The sequence below is a fragment of the Malus domestica genome, chromosome 14 (assembly GCF_042453785.1).
Source record: "Malus domestica chromosome 14, GDT2T_hap1".
NCBI lineage: Eukaryota > Viridiplantae > Streptophyta > Magnoliopsida > Rosales > Rosaceae > Malus > Malus domestica.
The window spans coordinates 21,217,429-21,233,722 of record NC_091674.1 but is presented as its reverse complement, the minus strand read 5'-3'; the positions used below and the strand labels follow the sequence as shown (position 1 = coordinate 21,233,722).

Genomic DNA, 16,294 nt, shown 5'->3' with positions numbered 1-16,294 from the left:
TATATAACACTTCTATAGCATCTTAGATGACATCTGATGTGGACAGTCATATCATTTGAAAAATTTGTAAAACCCAAGGAAATGAAGGAGAAAGACTTCTCGTATACCATAATCATCATTTAATTAACTAATTTTTCTTAATTATTAGTTTATTAAATAATGAACTAATTTTAAAAATCTGATTAATTCAAATGATGTAGCTATCCACATCAAATGCCACTTAAGGTGGTATTAAAATGTGGTACAAAAACATAATATGAATAACATTACTCTTTTTAGTATCGTATTACAAGCCCTGCTATTTCATGTGACCACAAAACTCTATATAAACCCAAAAATCCCCACTTCATAGTTCAGCACAAAAAAGGAAACCAACACTTCCTCTTCCACTCTTGCCTCCATGGAAACAAAAATTGATGATAGCTTATGGGTTTTGGCAATCTTCTCCAAATGCCAAGCCTTAACCTCCACAACCGCCGTCGTTGCATTCCTCTGCACGGCCGCAGCTTGGCTAAGCGCGGCCATCTTCTACTGGGCATCTTCTCCCGGAGGCGCAGCATGGGGAAAACTTCGATGGAGGAAAAGAAACTCTTGTAATAAAAATGAAATCACCAACTCCAACCCGATTCCCGGGCCACGTGGATTTCCAATAATAGGAAGCATGAACCTCATGACAAACCTAGCTCACCACAAACTCACAAAAGCGGCGGAGGTTTATGGAGCAAAGAGGCTCATGGCTTTTAGCATAGGCGAGACGCGCGCCATCGTCACATGCGACCCCGACGTAGCTAAGGAAATCCTCAACAGCTCCGTCTTTGCCAACCGTCCTATAAAAGAGTCGGCTTACTGTCTCATGTTCAACCGAGCAATCGGGTTCGCTCCTTATGGAAGCTACTGGCGTACCCTCCGCCGCATCGCTGCCAACCATCTCTTCTGCCCGAAGCAAATCTCCACTTCCGAGTATCTCCGTTCCAGGATTGCTGATCAAATGGTGTCCCTTATCTCGACAAGTTGTAACAACAGCTTCCTTGTCCGCGACGTACTTAGGAAGGCTTCGTTGAACAGCATGATGTGCTCGGTTTTTGGACGTAAATACGAGCTGAGTTCGTCAAATGAAGAGACTGAGGAACTGAATCGACTTGTTGATGAAGGTTATGATCTGTTGGGAAATTTGAACTGGTCTGATCACCTGCCTTGGCTTGCCGGTCTGGACCTCCAGAGCATCCGGTTTAGATGCAACAAACTCGTTCCTCAAGTGAACCGGCTCGTCAGCCGAATTATTCAAGAGCATAGAGCCCAAACCGGTCCTAATAACAATGATTTTGTCGACGTTCTTCTATCTCTTGATGGAGCTGATAAGCTGTGTGACAATGATATGATTTCAGTTCTTTGGGTAAGCGAAAAATTCTCGTCTACATAAAAATTTATTCTTCCATATTTGTTGTCTAACTTTATGTTTGATAGTAGATATATAGTGGATTGTTCCGGTAGTTATGACATATTTTCTTTTAATGTGTTTCACATACAAACTCTTAATATTTTTTAGTGTAAATTAAAATAGAATATTGTTTTCAAGTAAAAAAGATGTATTATATATATAATATAGGGAATTGTTATTCGCACTTTACAAATCTCATTTTTCACTGTAAACTTTCTATAATTAAAAATAAAAATACATTTGTGAGGAGTGTAGAATGAGATTTTTAGAGTGTTAATAACAGTTCCTATAATATAACTGCGTAATGTTTCTCAAGCTAATAGAGTAGTACCACGATTATGAATTATTGAGGTCTTTTTTTTTCATTTTCTTTTTTACTTCAACTTTCAATAGAAATTATTGAGGTCTTTTAAATTTGTTAATGTTACATTCATACTATAGGAGATGATATTCCGAGGAACAGATACTGTAGCGGTTCTGATAGAGTGGATCCTTGCAAGGATGGTGATGCATCATGATATCCAATCAAAGGTTCATGAGGAGCTCGACCGCGTTGTGGGAAAATCAAGGGCGTTGCTGGAATCCGACATTCAATCCTTGCCTTATCTGCAAGCAATGGTCAAAGAAGTGCTCAGAATGCATCCTCCGGGCCCACTCCTATCATGGGCCCGTTTAGCCATCACAGATACTGTAGTGGATGGCTATTACGTGCCAGCAGGGACCACAGCAATGGTGAATATGTGGGCCATAACAAGGGAACCAAAAGTGTGGTCGGATCCACTGGAGTTTCGGCCAGAGAGATTTGTATCTACTAAGAAGAAAGCTGACTTGCAGTTCTCTGTGTTCGGGTCTGACTTGAGGTTGGCACCGTTTGGGTCGGGCAGGAGGAGCTGCCCGGGGAAGACATTGGGGTTGAGTACAGTCAACTACTGGGTCGGGTTGTTGTTACATGAGTTTGAGTGGTTTAAGTCGGATCTTGATGCCAAGGTAGACCTGTCCGAAGTGATGAGGCTTTCATGCCAAATGGCTAACCCTCTCACCATCCAAGTGCATAATAGGCGCTACTAATCAAATTAAAGCATATGCCCGTTACTTCTCGCCCGAAAAAAACCCTATGTCCAAGTTTTCATTTGTTTGTCCTTGGCCTATCACCAAAGACAAGAATTTAGTAAGATATATATGCTACAAAGCTATTTGTAAGATGTAGACCCTCTAAGTAATGTCTCGTTAAGTGTATCGGACTGTACTCACAAACTTCGGTCGTACATTATTCGTAAGCGTGTTGGACTATGTGATCCTTACAATGAAGCATATGGTGTTATAATGGACTAAAACTTATTAATTGTAATGTATTTATTCCCATAGTAGCAATCAAACTATCTTTTATTATTATAAAACTTTATCAAACTATAGATTTTTGCCTTGATCAATGTTGGTAATTTTAAGACCCTCACAGTTATCCAGTTCAAATGACAGTTTGAATTGAGAACTTACATGACCTTCATTTTTGTGAGCAAGATTGTCATTTCTTATGTTTCCTCTCGAAATAACTTCTCATTCATGAGAGAAAAAAAAAAGTACAGTACTACATACCAATCATCAAATGCACTAACTTAAATCAAAACTAGGTAGTGTGAAAACACATATGAGAATTGTGGGAGCAAATTTCACCTCGGATTGAATTGACGAAAACTTACATACACAAATAAACAAGACGAACATAGTTAGACCAACACCGATGTGGTTTTTAACATTCAAAATTAGGAAGTCAATCATTGATGAGTATGGGTCAACGCTCATCAATAGTAAGGTTAACTTAGAGAATATAATTGGGATTAATAGTAAGATAAACACGAAGATATATAGTGGTTCATCCATAAACAGGGCTACATCCAATGTAGTTTGTATATATATTTGTATTACCAGAGAATAGGCCCCTTCATAAATAAAAGGGTCCAACCCCTTTCTTCTACATGACAGCCCCTTCATATAGGCCTAAGATCATCCACCAGAATGTCACGTATGTGGCTAGGAGAAGGCCGCATTTACAAGATGATGTGGCCTCATGTAAACCACTTAATAAATATCTAGAGACTAACAAAGATAACAAATATCTAATCTTGGTCAAATAGTCAAAGGGTCTTCACTTAATGGTGGTATATCAGAATAGTACTCTGCAAAGGTGGTCGTCTGTAGAGCACTTTGGAGAGGTGGTCTTCCGTAGAGTACTTTGGAAAAGTGGTCATTCATAGAGCACTCTAGAAAGGTGGTATTCCATAGAGTACTTTGGAAAGGTGGTCATTCATAGAGCACTCTAGAAAGGTGGTTGTCAGTAGATTTTTGCCTTGATCGATGTTGGTAATTTTAAGACCCTCACAGTTATCCATTTCAAATGACAGTTTGAATTGAGAACTTACATGACCTTCATTTTTGTGAGCAAGATTGTCATTTCTTATGTTTCCTCTCGAAATAACTTCTCATTCATGAGAGAAAAAAAAAAGTACAGTACTACATACCAATCATCAAATGCACTAACTTAAATCAAAACTAGGTAGTGTGAAAACACATATGAGAATTGTGGGAGCAAATTTCACCTCGGATTGAATTGACGAAAACTTACATACACAAATAAACAAGACGAACATAGTTAGACCAACACCGATGTGGTTTTTAACATTCAAAATTAGGAAGTCAATCATTGATGAGTATGGGTCAACGCTCATCAATAGTAAGGTTAACTTAGAGAATATAATTGGGATTAATAGTAAGATAAACACGAAGATATATAGTGGTTCATCCATAAACAGGGCTACATCCACTATAGTTTGTATATATATTTGTATTACCAGAGAATAGGCCCCTTCATAAATAAAAGGGTCCAACCCCTTTCTTCTACATGATAGCCCCTTCATATAGGCCTAAGATCATCCACCAAAATGTCACGTATGTGGCTAGGGGAAGGCCGCATTTACAAGATGATGTGGCCTCATGTAAACCACTTAATAAATATCTAGAGACTAACAAAAAAAACAAATATCTAATCTTGGTCAAATAGTCAAAGGGTCTTCACTTAATGGTGGTATATCAGAAGAGTACTCTGCAAAGGTGGTCGTCCGTAGAGCACTTTGGAGAGGTGGTCTTCCGTAGAGTACTTTGGAAAGGTGGTCATTCATAGAGCACTCTAGAAAGGTGGTTGTCAGTAGAACACTTTGGAGAGATGTTTGTTCATAGAGCACTCTGGAGATGTTCTTGTCAATATAGCAATCTAAATAGGTGGTCTCTATAAAGCACCATGGAGAGGTGGCCTCTATATAGCACACTAAAAAGGTGGTCATCCATAGAGCACTTTAGAGAAGTGATCTCTATAGAGCACTCTGGAAAGGTAGCCTTTGTAGAGCACTTTAGGCCTTTATAGAGCACTTTGGAGAGGTGGTCTCTGTAAAGAACTTTGGAGATGTGGTCTTTGTAGAACATTTTGGAGAGATGGTCTATATAGAACACTCTGGAGAGGTGGTCTATCACGTGCTAAAGGTCCCCTCCATCCAATGGTGATATAGTCCCTAGTCAAATAGTTTGCCCTCACAATGATGACATGACAATAGTGGTATCGAGTCATTCTAAAGACCCGCGTTAACAATGGTGTTAGCTAAAGGCCCTATGATGCCTAAGTCAGAAAGACTGTAGGAAGTAATAAAAGTGTAGTGAGGGTTATTGATTATTAGACTAAAGTACTGGCCTTGGCTATTTATAAAGAAATGAATAATGAACTATAACATCCAGGTTTGTTAAACCTATTAGCAGAGTGTTACATAGTCTTCACACCAATGGAGGAATATTCCTCTAAGAATTTTCGAATATGCTTTGGAGAGTTTTGTCGTGCTAAGAGACTAATAAGCAAGCTCATTACATATCAGGATGATCTGTGTAGGTCACATGGCAATCGACTTGGACTGTCTGTAATGAATCAGGTCCAGTGGCCTATTAATTGTGGGCTTCTAGGACCTTCGTAAATAATGTAGCATATTAACCTGATTAGGGTTTGACTAACGGTCTGTGTATTCCATCAAGGGCATAATAGTTATATTTAATAAATTATACATGTGGCATGTTCTTATTGGTCTAGATATTTTATGTTCCCTTAAATAGCCCCAGCTCTTTGGGTGGGCATAAGAAACCCAATAAGATGTAGTTTGTAGTCACCCAATTAATAATGGTCTTCAAAATGAAATAAGAAGTTGATCTTCAAGGTGGAATGAGAAAGCAATCTTTAAAGTTAAATGCAAAAGTAATCTTCTTCCTTGATCTCCAAGTTGGCTGGAGAGATTTATTTCCTTTAGATTCCAACAATGAATCAGATTATGTTTCTTCATTCAATTGTTGAAACACTTATAAATAACAATGTTTGAACTCTTCATTCTCATCACAAATATTTGCATGAACATCCATCAAGAGCAAAGAGCTAGCAAATTCTGAATTTTTTGGTGAGCGTCAAAAAGTCTAACTTCGTGTTAATGTTGAAAAAAATAGGCGAAATAATTTTCAATATTGTTGTTGTTGGTTGTGATGGCTTGCTAAGCTGCAGAGCTGGTGGTTCCAACCGGGTCAGTTTGACTCAGCTAGGTGTTGTTTGGCTGCTAGCATCAACAACTTGGCTTAGGTCGGTTAGCAGCTCAGGTTGATGCTCTCTCTCTTTTTTTTTTCTTCTTTTCTTGCAACTTGCTAATCTTCAGTCTTCTTTTCCATGATAGGTGAACCATATGTTTTTAAAAGAAAACTATCAAGGTGACTAGCTATCATCTGTGGGCCATTTTGTTCCTTCTTTGTTGACTACGGATACTATCGAGAAGTATCGTGATTGGAGGCAAGAGAACCTTTTTTGCGTTTCCTCAAGAGTCAAAGCTAGGCTGGTTGGTGACTACTCTGGCTTGAACTTTGCGTGAATGAGAATAATCCCAAGAAAAAGTCAATCATATTTGATATGTTCTATATTATATTTACAATTTAGGTTTTCCATAACTCAAATTTCCATTAAAGTGATTTGCACCATGGGTTTTGTTCCCACTCAGTTGCCACCAAATGAATATAGGGAGTTGATGTGCTTTGCCAACCTAAGTGAGTTCTTCAGGTTTGAGCTGACTTTCTGGGAGTACTTTTATTTTTATGAAATAAGACATTTTGGGTCCTATGCCCAATTCAGGATAAAGATCAAGTTGTTCAGCAAGCCAAGTTAAGGTGACTATGAATGAAAGTGTGGAACAGTGGAGATTAATGGTGGTTAGGAAACTAAAGATTGTGATCTGCAAGTCCCTGTAGTTGCCTACTTTGGTAAGCATTCCTTCTTAGAGATTTTTCTAAAATGAATATAGTCTGCTTCTGAGTGGTCTTATACTAATTGAAATGTGTTATTTTTGTAGGAGAGTCGATTGTGAAGAAATTTGTTGTCAAGCCAAACATGACAAAAGGTTAGGCGTGCGCTTGCCATCCATGCTAAATATAGAGAGTCGTGTTGGTTGTTGAATCTTTTGAGGCGTCAAGTGCGTGATCTGCCTATTGTTGAAAAAGTGAAAGGAAAAGCTATGATGTCGCATGTACCATAAAACAGTCGACTCCATGAATTCGTAGTGCTTTCTTAAAAGAGCATAAAACAGTCGACTCGCCGTGAAATTCAAAGTGAAGCGATGGTTCCACCTGCTTATGATGATTAATTGCCTAGCAAGAGGCTTAAGGCAAATGATGCTTTGCCTGTTAAGAGAAATGATTCCCTCATTTATCTGTTATGAAGGAAAAATAGTCTTCTGCCAGTAAAAGTTTTGCAGTGCGTAGGCCATTACCATCTTTAAGTGGTCGATTTAGCACCTTATTAAGAAAATCTAGAGACTCGAAGCAGTTCGATGTCAAGTCTGAGGGTGGGCAATCTGTAGACAAAGGATTGAAGATGCAATTATTATTTCCCTTACCGATTCACAAGGTGGTGTCACTGGCCATAACTAGGTAGGTGGCCCTCTGTCGACCAATGTTACTTCGAATGATGCTCTGCTAAAAGGTGACATGTTGGTTGATAGGTTTGCTTGCGTTGCATTGGCGAATAGATGAAGGAAGTTTTCCAATTTGCTTATGGTCTTGAAAGTAAGAACGAAAAAATATTGTTCTCGTTCCGATAGAGTGAACACTTATGGAAAGCGTGAGTGCACACATGTGGAAGGCTGATGGGGCTGATTGCCCGTGGCAGGGTTTTCCTCAGCTCGTTGATGGGAAGCGAGTTGATCGACTAACTGGAGTTGACTACCTTGGCTGAATTCACTTAATCTCCCAACTCGTCTAAGTTGTAAGACGATCAAGGTAATCTTTCTATTGAATTTCTCTGAAAGTTGGGCCACTTCTGAGTGTATGTTCTTTGCCTAGTCAGCTTGGGTTTAGAAGTTGGAAAGCTTGATGTGAGATTCTCATGTCTTGTTGAGTCATTGAGCCTTAGTGCACATGATTGGTCGATTAGTAAGCGCTTAGTGGTCAACCAGAACGAGTGATGTGTGGCCCACATTGGCTACGATTCCCTCGTGGACTGAACTTTGAGCTTGCATGCCAGAAAGCCTTAGGATTTTTTGGGCTAAAGTTTGCAAAACCCATTGATCGAAATATTTTATGTTCCCACAAGAATATAAACAAATGATCAGTTATTGTTAAGAATACTGAATGACCACAAACATCTTATGGACTCAAGGCACCAGATTGCTCGAAATATCTTATCTTCGAAGTCTGCAATTTGACATGGCTACTGCTATGAATTCCTGAAATTCATCTTCACCTGCAAATATTTCTAGTCAATCTCATCATGCGCGAGGTCTCTAACCTTCAGATATTGTCTCTTGGATCAATTACAGTTCATAATATTTTTGGAATGATGCTGATGAAGCTCAATTACGATAATTTACATCATTTGGCGCAGTCTGTTTCTTCCTGTGTTAAAGCGATTTAAGTTTATAGGTCTCATCAATGGCGATGATCTATGTCCTCCATAATTTGTTCGTAATTCCACTAGATCTCGCATCCTCAACACTGAGTTTGATTTTTGTTGTGAACAAGATCTTCTTCCTTTAATTGTTGGAATGGAAGATTCTAGATCTCTATAGTAGTCTCTTAAACGACATTTCGCTGATGCTTCACGTACAAATGTTCACAGCCTTCATTCCAAGGTTTGGGCCGAGTTTGGGCTTAGGCCCTTTTCTAAAATTAGAGGGAACATTCCGTTAACTCCTAGTTAACTGTTATGAACTCACTGGCAGTTCTTCCTCTATCTGTCAATCTATTATATCTCAGTTGCAACAAAGGCTTTCAGTTAAGGATTTGGGTGATATTCACTACTTTATGGGTATTGAGGTTCACAAATCATCCAGATGTCTCTTTTTAATCAGTCAAAGTATGATTTGGACTTGCGTAAGAAGGCTAATAAGCTTAGAGTTAAGCCTTATTCCACCATAGTTGGTGAACTTAAGTTGGACCATACAGGTTATGAACTCTTTGATCTAACCTGCTATAGATCCATTGTTGGTGCTCTTCAATATCTCACTTGGACAATACCTGATTTAGCTTTTGCAGTAAATCAGGTTTGCCAATATATGCACTTTCCTTGAACAATTCATTTGCAGGCAGTCAAACGAATATTGATATATTTAAAAGGCACAGTTGATTTAGGATTATGGTTTACAAAAGGCTCTCAGTGTCTCACAGCTTGGTTTGATGCAAATTAAGTAGGTTGCTCTGTTGTCAAGAGATCTACCATCAGATATTGTGTGTACTTGGGTCCTAATCTCATCTTATGGAGTGCAAAGAAACAGAACACAGTGGGAAGATCATCAATAAAAGTTGAGCTTAGGTCTTGATCATACTGCAGCTGAACTTACTTGGGTTTGCAAAATTCTTCAGGATATCTCATTTCTCATCTTAAAGAAACCTGTGATTTTTTGTGATAACAAAAGTACTATTGCTTTGGCATTTAACCATGTGTTCCATGCTAGAACTAAGCATGTAGAGATAGATTTTACCTCTGAGTGAAAGTTCTACTTGGTCATCTCAATGTTCATCATGTGGCTTCCTTACTTCAAATTGCTGACATTTTTACCAAATCTTTGCTAGCTGATTGTTTTGCTGTGTTAAGTCAAAAGTTTTCAGTTCGTTCCCCTTCCTTTAGCTTGAGGGGGTGTGTTAAGAATACTGAAGGACCACCAACATCTCATGGACTCAAGGCACCAGATTAATTCCCTAGTTTGTTAAGTGATAGTTATGTGTAAATGTTGAGTCAGCATACAATAGATTGAGAAATAGAATATTTGTATATACAGTTATATCTGTAATGATTTATTGATATAATGAAAGATCATTTTACAATTCTCTCTCTACTTTCAGTTGAGTTTTGGTTTTCTACAGTTATATGTGTTTTTTATTAATGTAAGAGCAATTTCAAGTTAGTTTATCTCTTAGCTTTTGCTCTCAGAGTAATTTAGTCAAATACAATAATACCCATTTATAAGCAACTAGTTGAGAGAAGAGAACATGGATTGAATGAAGCTTTTGATAAGGAACGATGAGAAATACTTTGTCCATTACTAAAGTGTGATACATGCTTATTTTATTTTTGGGAACTTTAACGAAAAAATCTCGATATTATTCACTTTAAAGAAAAACCAAATTTTTACACTAAAAAGTTAATCCTGATACTATTCATTTTATCCTTTATTTTATTCTTATCGTTAAAACTCAAAGTTTTCTATTTCTTTTCATTAGTTTTCCTTTTATTTTTCGTCTAGTCAAGTCCAAATCAATCTTTTGCACGTAAAGTTGCTTTTGCAATCAATTTCTGAATCCTTCAGTTTGATGTTTGTCGATTGGCTGTACCTGTACCCAGCGATGTTTGTCAGATTGTTGATTGCTGGACGATGACAATATGTCGGCTTTCCAAACAAGTTCGTGATGACAAGATTTTTATGGTAAGATTTGTATGAAATCATTTTTTGTATCCTGTCTTACAAATGAATATGCCTTTCTCATGATGAGACCCTACCCACATATATGCATATGGCGTATCGAATACATGCAAATTAAGGATAATACTTATATTTTCCTTCTGGGAGAATGATCAAGCTCATTCCCTTCCTTGACATGGATCAATTCTATATTGACACATTTATTCTTTTAAAGAAAAATAAAATAAAATCCCTAAAGTGTCTTTAATCAAGCGACGCCATGTAATGTACTTATGCTTAATAAACCTAACCCTATAAGGAGAGTCCTAACCGGATTCACCCTTACTAACACAAACATATATAGTCTAAGAGATGAGATTTGAGAAAATTGAGATGAAAGAGATACAAATATAGCCTCATTAAACCAACTACAGTTAGCTCATGGCTTTGTGATGTACTTATACACTGCCCAAATGTTTGGAGTGTTGGAATATGAGTATGAAACTAATTGTTAAAAGCCAACTGTTGTGATTTATTGTTGGTGCAGAAAAGTCTTGTAGAAAGAGATTTGAGTTGTTTTAGTTAAGGGTTTCTAAAGAAAAGGAATAAATTACATCACAAACCCAGGAACTAACACTTCCAAACATTATATAGGACAAGGTTTGCACTATTTTTTGAAGTCTGCTATATAACTTCTTCTTCGACTGCTTCTAGAAGTTGTGTTTATTGAATTGTAGTTTTGATATTTGTATAATTTGTGGTTTATGAGCTTTATCTGTTGGTTTATGTTTTTTGATAAATTTATTCTTACATGTAGATGTCAAAAGTTCCATTAATGTACAATAAATAGTTTAATTTGTATCCTTTTTTATGGTATTATTTATATTTCTGCCAAGTTTTTTGCATCCAGTCATAATGAAAATCAGATTTACGTTGTTATTTCTATAAAAGAGAGGTGATTAATAACATAATCGGCAATTGGAATATATAAGAACTCATTTGGAAATGTTTTTAAAATAATTGAAAGCGTTTTTAGAAAAAATGATTTTGGATTCCAAAAGCACTTAAAGTGCTTCTTGTAAAAAATACTTCAAGTGTTTTTTCATGATTCACTTGCATTTTTACCAAGGATTGGTTTCAAAAATATTTGCATCAAAAACACTTTCAGCTATTTTAAAAGCACTTTAAACAAACACTAAAGCATTACTGATCATCATCAACTTATTTTTGCTTTCGTTTGTCTGCACTCAGAGTCATTTCAATTAATTACATACGATAGTAACTAGTCATAATTAAGTAACTCGTTAAGAACGGGCGTGGATTGAACGACACAAATGAAGCTTTTGATGAAACGATGGCAAATGTCGATGGTAAATGTTTTGTCCTAACAAATAATACATGGCTGTTTAATTTGTCGTCTGCATGTCTTAGCAAATTAAGTGGTGGTATTTGGTCAAGTCCAGAGCAAATCTTTTGCGATGCCATTGTCATTAAGTGGTGGTACGTACTATTCCTAATATATGTAAGGTTACTTTCTCAATTAATTTGTGGGTTCATCAGTTTTATTTTTGTCGTCTGGGTGTACCTGTACGTGCCTTGGGGCAATCTCATCAGCCAATTATTGAACAATGAGCATGTCGTTTTTGAAACAAACTCGTTTGTGATGACAAGATTTTTATAGCAAGATTTGTGTGGAATCTTATTTTGGATCTTATCTCAGAAAATGAATGTGCCGTTTGTCCGTAATGAGATCCTATATTGTAGAAAAATGCCTTTTTTTTTTTTTTTTTTTGTCAAACGATAAATCTTGTTAGATTAGATGTTAAATTAGTCACCGATAGATTTGAACCTGTTGGAAAATAGTAATATTTAGGTTTATTTTAGTATTTGAGTTTTGCTTGTTAGTTTAGGATTTGGACCTAACCCATCCGAGTTAGGGTTTCTTAGGTTTCGTTCTCTATAAATAGAGCTTGTAATTTAGTTTGAGAATAAGTTAGTCACAATGTAGCCTTTTAGGGTTTTGTAGCCGTTTCGGCATTTTCAGTTTGTTTAATAATATTCTTATTATTCTGTTAATCTTGTTCGTTGTGCACTCTGATATTCAACTTGGTATTAGAGCGGGTTCGATCCTTAGGGTTCAATTCTTTCTCGTTGGTATCAATTTGTTTGCCTTTGTCGTCGTTCGTTTTAGATTTGTTAGTTGGTATTGATTGTTTGCAAGGAAAAGAAAAATGAAAGAGAAAAAGAAAAAAAAAAGGTTTTGCTTGCAGTGGAGAAGATTCCCTAGCAAATAAAAAAAGGGGACGAAAGAGAGAAGAAAGGAAAAAAAAAAAAAGGAACCACGGAAAGGAAGAAAAAGGAAGGAAAAAAGTAAAAGAAGGAAGGGAAAAAAAATATGGCTGTTGTGTTTTAAGGTTTGGGACCCCCGTGATGCTGCTGTTTAGGCTTGTTTCTGTAGCTTGTTGTTGCCTTCTACAACGATCGCTCAAATGCTTGGATTGATGATCATTCAAGTGACGTTGTGGACAGAGTGAATTGGATTTTTTATTGTTTGTTCGAAAGTTGGAATATGCATTGGCATTGACATTGGCATTGGTATTAGCATTGGCATCAGTATTGGCATTGGTATTGGCATTGGCATTGGCATTGGCACTGGAATTTGGAGTCTTGCATCCACATCTACTTTGGCAAACCCATGTCGTGTACCGCTATGAGTTTGACGGGGGGTGTTGGAAATATTAGTATTTAGGTTTATTTTAGTATTTGGGTTTTGCTTGTTAGTTTAGGATTTGGACGTAACCCATCCGAGTTAGGATTTCTTAGGTTTGGTTCTTTATAAATAGAGCTTGTAATTTAGTTTGAGAATAAGTTAGTCACAATGTAGCCTCTTAGGGTTTTGTAGTTATTTTGGCATTCTCAGTTTGTTTAATAATATTCTTATTATTATGTTAATCTTGTTCGTTGCGCACTCTGATATTCAACTGAACCCACGCCGTCATGCGAGGGCTCAACTTCTTTCCTCCACTATAGTAAAGAGCCACTTGCGTAGAAAAACGTATTTGGCTCAACTTGTTTTTCACTTATCCTTAAATGTACAACATATAATAAATACAAATCATAAATTAATTGCAAATACACATCATTTACTCTTTCTACAATAAATCTAATGTAGAAGAGTGAATGAACCTATGTAGAAGATTTAATTAGCCTAATTGTTCAATGAACCTAATTAACACTCACCCTTTAGTGGATGGAAATTGCGTTAACAGATTTATGTAAAGATGTCTCAAGCCACTTTTGTAGGACAAGGAAGATGCTTTTTTAACATTCCCCCTCAAGTTGGAGAGTGAAGGTCGAGAAATCCCAACTTCGTATCATAACCGAGAACTTCTCCTTGCCCAAAGGGTTTTGTAAAAACATCTACTAATTGTTGTAATGACGCCATATGTCAAGTAGTGGTTGTGCCATCAATTGTTTTGTCTCGAATAAAAAATCCATCTCAATATTTCGTGTTCTCTCATGAAAAGTTGGATTCACCGGTATATGTAACGCCGCTTGATTATCACAATATAAAAGTGAAGCTTCTAATTGAGGTATCTTAAATCTTCCAATAAAAAATTGCAAGCTAATAGTTAAAGACGAACACTAATCACAATCCACGAGACTTGCAGCTTGCTACAATAAAAAATATATAGTTGTCCATTTTAGAGAGTAGCATAACTTACTTATAAACTCATGCAAAGTCAATTCCTCCCATCAATGCAAGATTTATTCTCAACATGCCCCCTCACATGTGACGAATTTTCAAGTCGAACACGTGGACACAATGGGGTGACATGGAGTACATGTGGCAATTGGGCTTCACACATAGGACAACTTACATACTTTGATACCATAAAGAAAATTGAAGTTCCACCATAAAATCAATTTGCAATATTGGGAGCTGCCCAATTACATATAAGCACATGCAAGGTCCATTCTTTTTGCGATGTTGAACTTTACTCTTAGCACACCCCCCACGTGTATGGACAACACAAATCGGATGATGTGGAGCACTTGTAGCTGTCAAGCAATCCACATACGAGACAACTTGCTTTGATACATTGAAGAAAATTGAGGTTCTATGATAAAACCAATCAGCTATATGGAGAGCTCAACTTACTTATAAGTTCATACAAGGTCCATTCTCTCATCAATGTAAGATTCATTCTTAACAAACGTTTATAATCATTTGTGCTCTATTTAGTAAAAAATGGCTACATTTAATTTTACACTCTGAGTTCATGGGTTTCATTCTCCTTAAATATTGCGGTTGCGCTCTTTTGCTCTATATGCGTCCAATCCATTTTCCTAGTGCACCCAACACCTTAAACTATTTCCACAACTTTAAGGATAACTGAACATGCTTGTTTGGGCTTCAAAGTGCCCAATAAGAAAGAATCAAGGTATCCATTCTGAAAACCAATTCGACATTGGCTAGAATGAAGACTCAAGCAAACATAGAACTAAAGGGAACCGGAGGTGGGTTTGGAAATGCAGTGGAATGGTACACAAATTTAACTAAACTAGTTCACTTTCGCTAAACTGGTTTGCATGATCGAAATAGCATTACAGTCATGTCTTATATTAAATCACGAGAATAGATCAATACTATACTACAACAATAACTTGGAAGCTTCAAAATCAACATAGAGGGCACAACGATTTAACAAGGTAAAACTCTACCACTCAGGAAAACGTCCTTGCACACTTTCCTAGTCTAAAAACAATCTACTATTATTCAAACAAATGTAAGAGATTGACGCAAACTCAACTTACTAGACTCAACACTAGAAGGTAGTCTCGTCCTCATGCTCTTGCTACTTGAGTAGTACAAATTACTTGCTTTCTACTACTTGTCTCCTCTAAGTGGCAGAAATCTTAACTTGGTTGTGTAACACTTTAGAGAACGAACCATTATCGAGGGCGAACCGTTATCAAGGCTTAGCCCTCCTCAATCTTCATGCGTGAAAATGTATCCCTTTGTAAACCAGTAGTTATACTATAAGATGCTTATGCTCAATTTCCCTAGTTTTGCTATAAGATGTTTATGCTACAAGATATGCAAATGGGCTAGAGAATAACTAGTGGATGCATGGGTATGATGGGCTCGTGAATGTATTTGCTAGACCTAAATATTTGACAACCAATTAAAACCCCATTTGACAAAAACCTTCCACCCAAAAAGTAATCATGGACAATGAGTTAAATCCAAAATCAAGTTTCAGCTCAAAATTAATTTTAATTTTAAACGCCTCACCACTGTTCCTAAGTCTAAGTAAATGAATGAATACACATTAGGTGACTAGAGCGTCATAAGTTTCTTCAACATGTACGAAACTGTCCCAGGCGGCCAAAAAAAGGGAAACTGCAGCTGCCAGTGAGAACAAGGATCCTGACTTCAATCTTGATTTCGATCCTAAGACGATAGACAACTTGAAACCACTACTAAAAAACCTAATTTTTAGGTGGTGGTCGATTTGATGTACTTGGGAGCTTTGTGCCCTACAGCCAAGTTTCTGTGGCTATTCCAATTTACAACCTATATTAAGCAACAGATGCTGCAATTTAACTTTCTGCACCAAAAGAATACAGATATGTTTTCCCTAATTATGGCCCATTTTGGCCAGAAGCTCCATGTGATTATATGATCACCCACATGGCCAATATTGTTATAGGAACATGTGACATCTTTAGAGCATAAAAATAGTAAAAACTGGCTCTCACGCATCATGCGAGCGGCACATGAGCTTATATATGCGAGACACCCTGTTTCTAGATTTTTTTTTTCTCTATGGAAATCGGTGGTGCCATAAATTTATAAAAGCATTCAGGCAAAATATAGAAACAATATTAGAAC

At 37.0% G+C, this 16,294-nt stretch overlaps 1 protein-coding gene across 1 annotated transcript; it reads left to right on the top strand.

The window, feature by feature from the left end:
* The first annotated feature begins 343 nt into the window (after positions 1-343).
* On the top strand, positions 344-2,746 carry LOC103452552 (cytochrome P450 78A9-like). Its single transcript, XM_008392049.4, has 2 exons — positions 344-1,393; positions 1,880-2,746. Exons 1-2 carry the CDS (start codon positions 401-403, stop codon positions 2,504-2,506), a joined length of 1,620 nt encoding a protein of 539 aa, XP_008390271.1. The 5' UTR covers positions 344-400; the 3' UTR covers positions 2,507-2,746.
* The last annotated feature ends 13,548 nt before the right edge of the window (positions 2,747-16,294 follow it).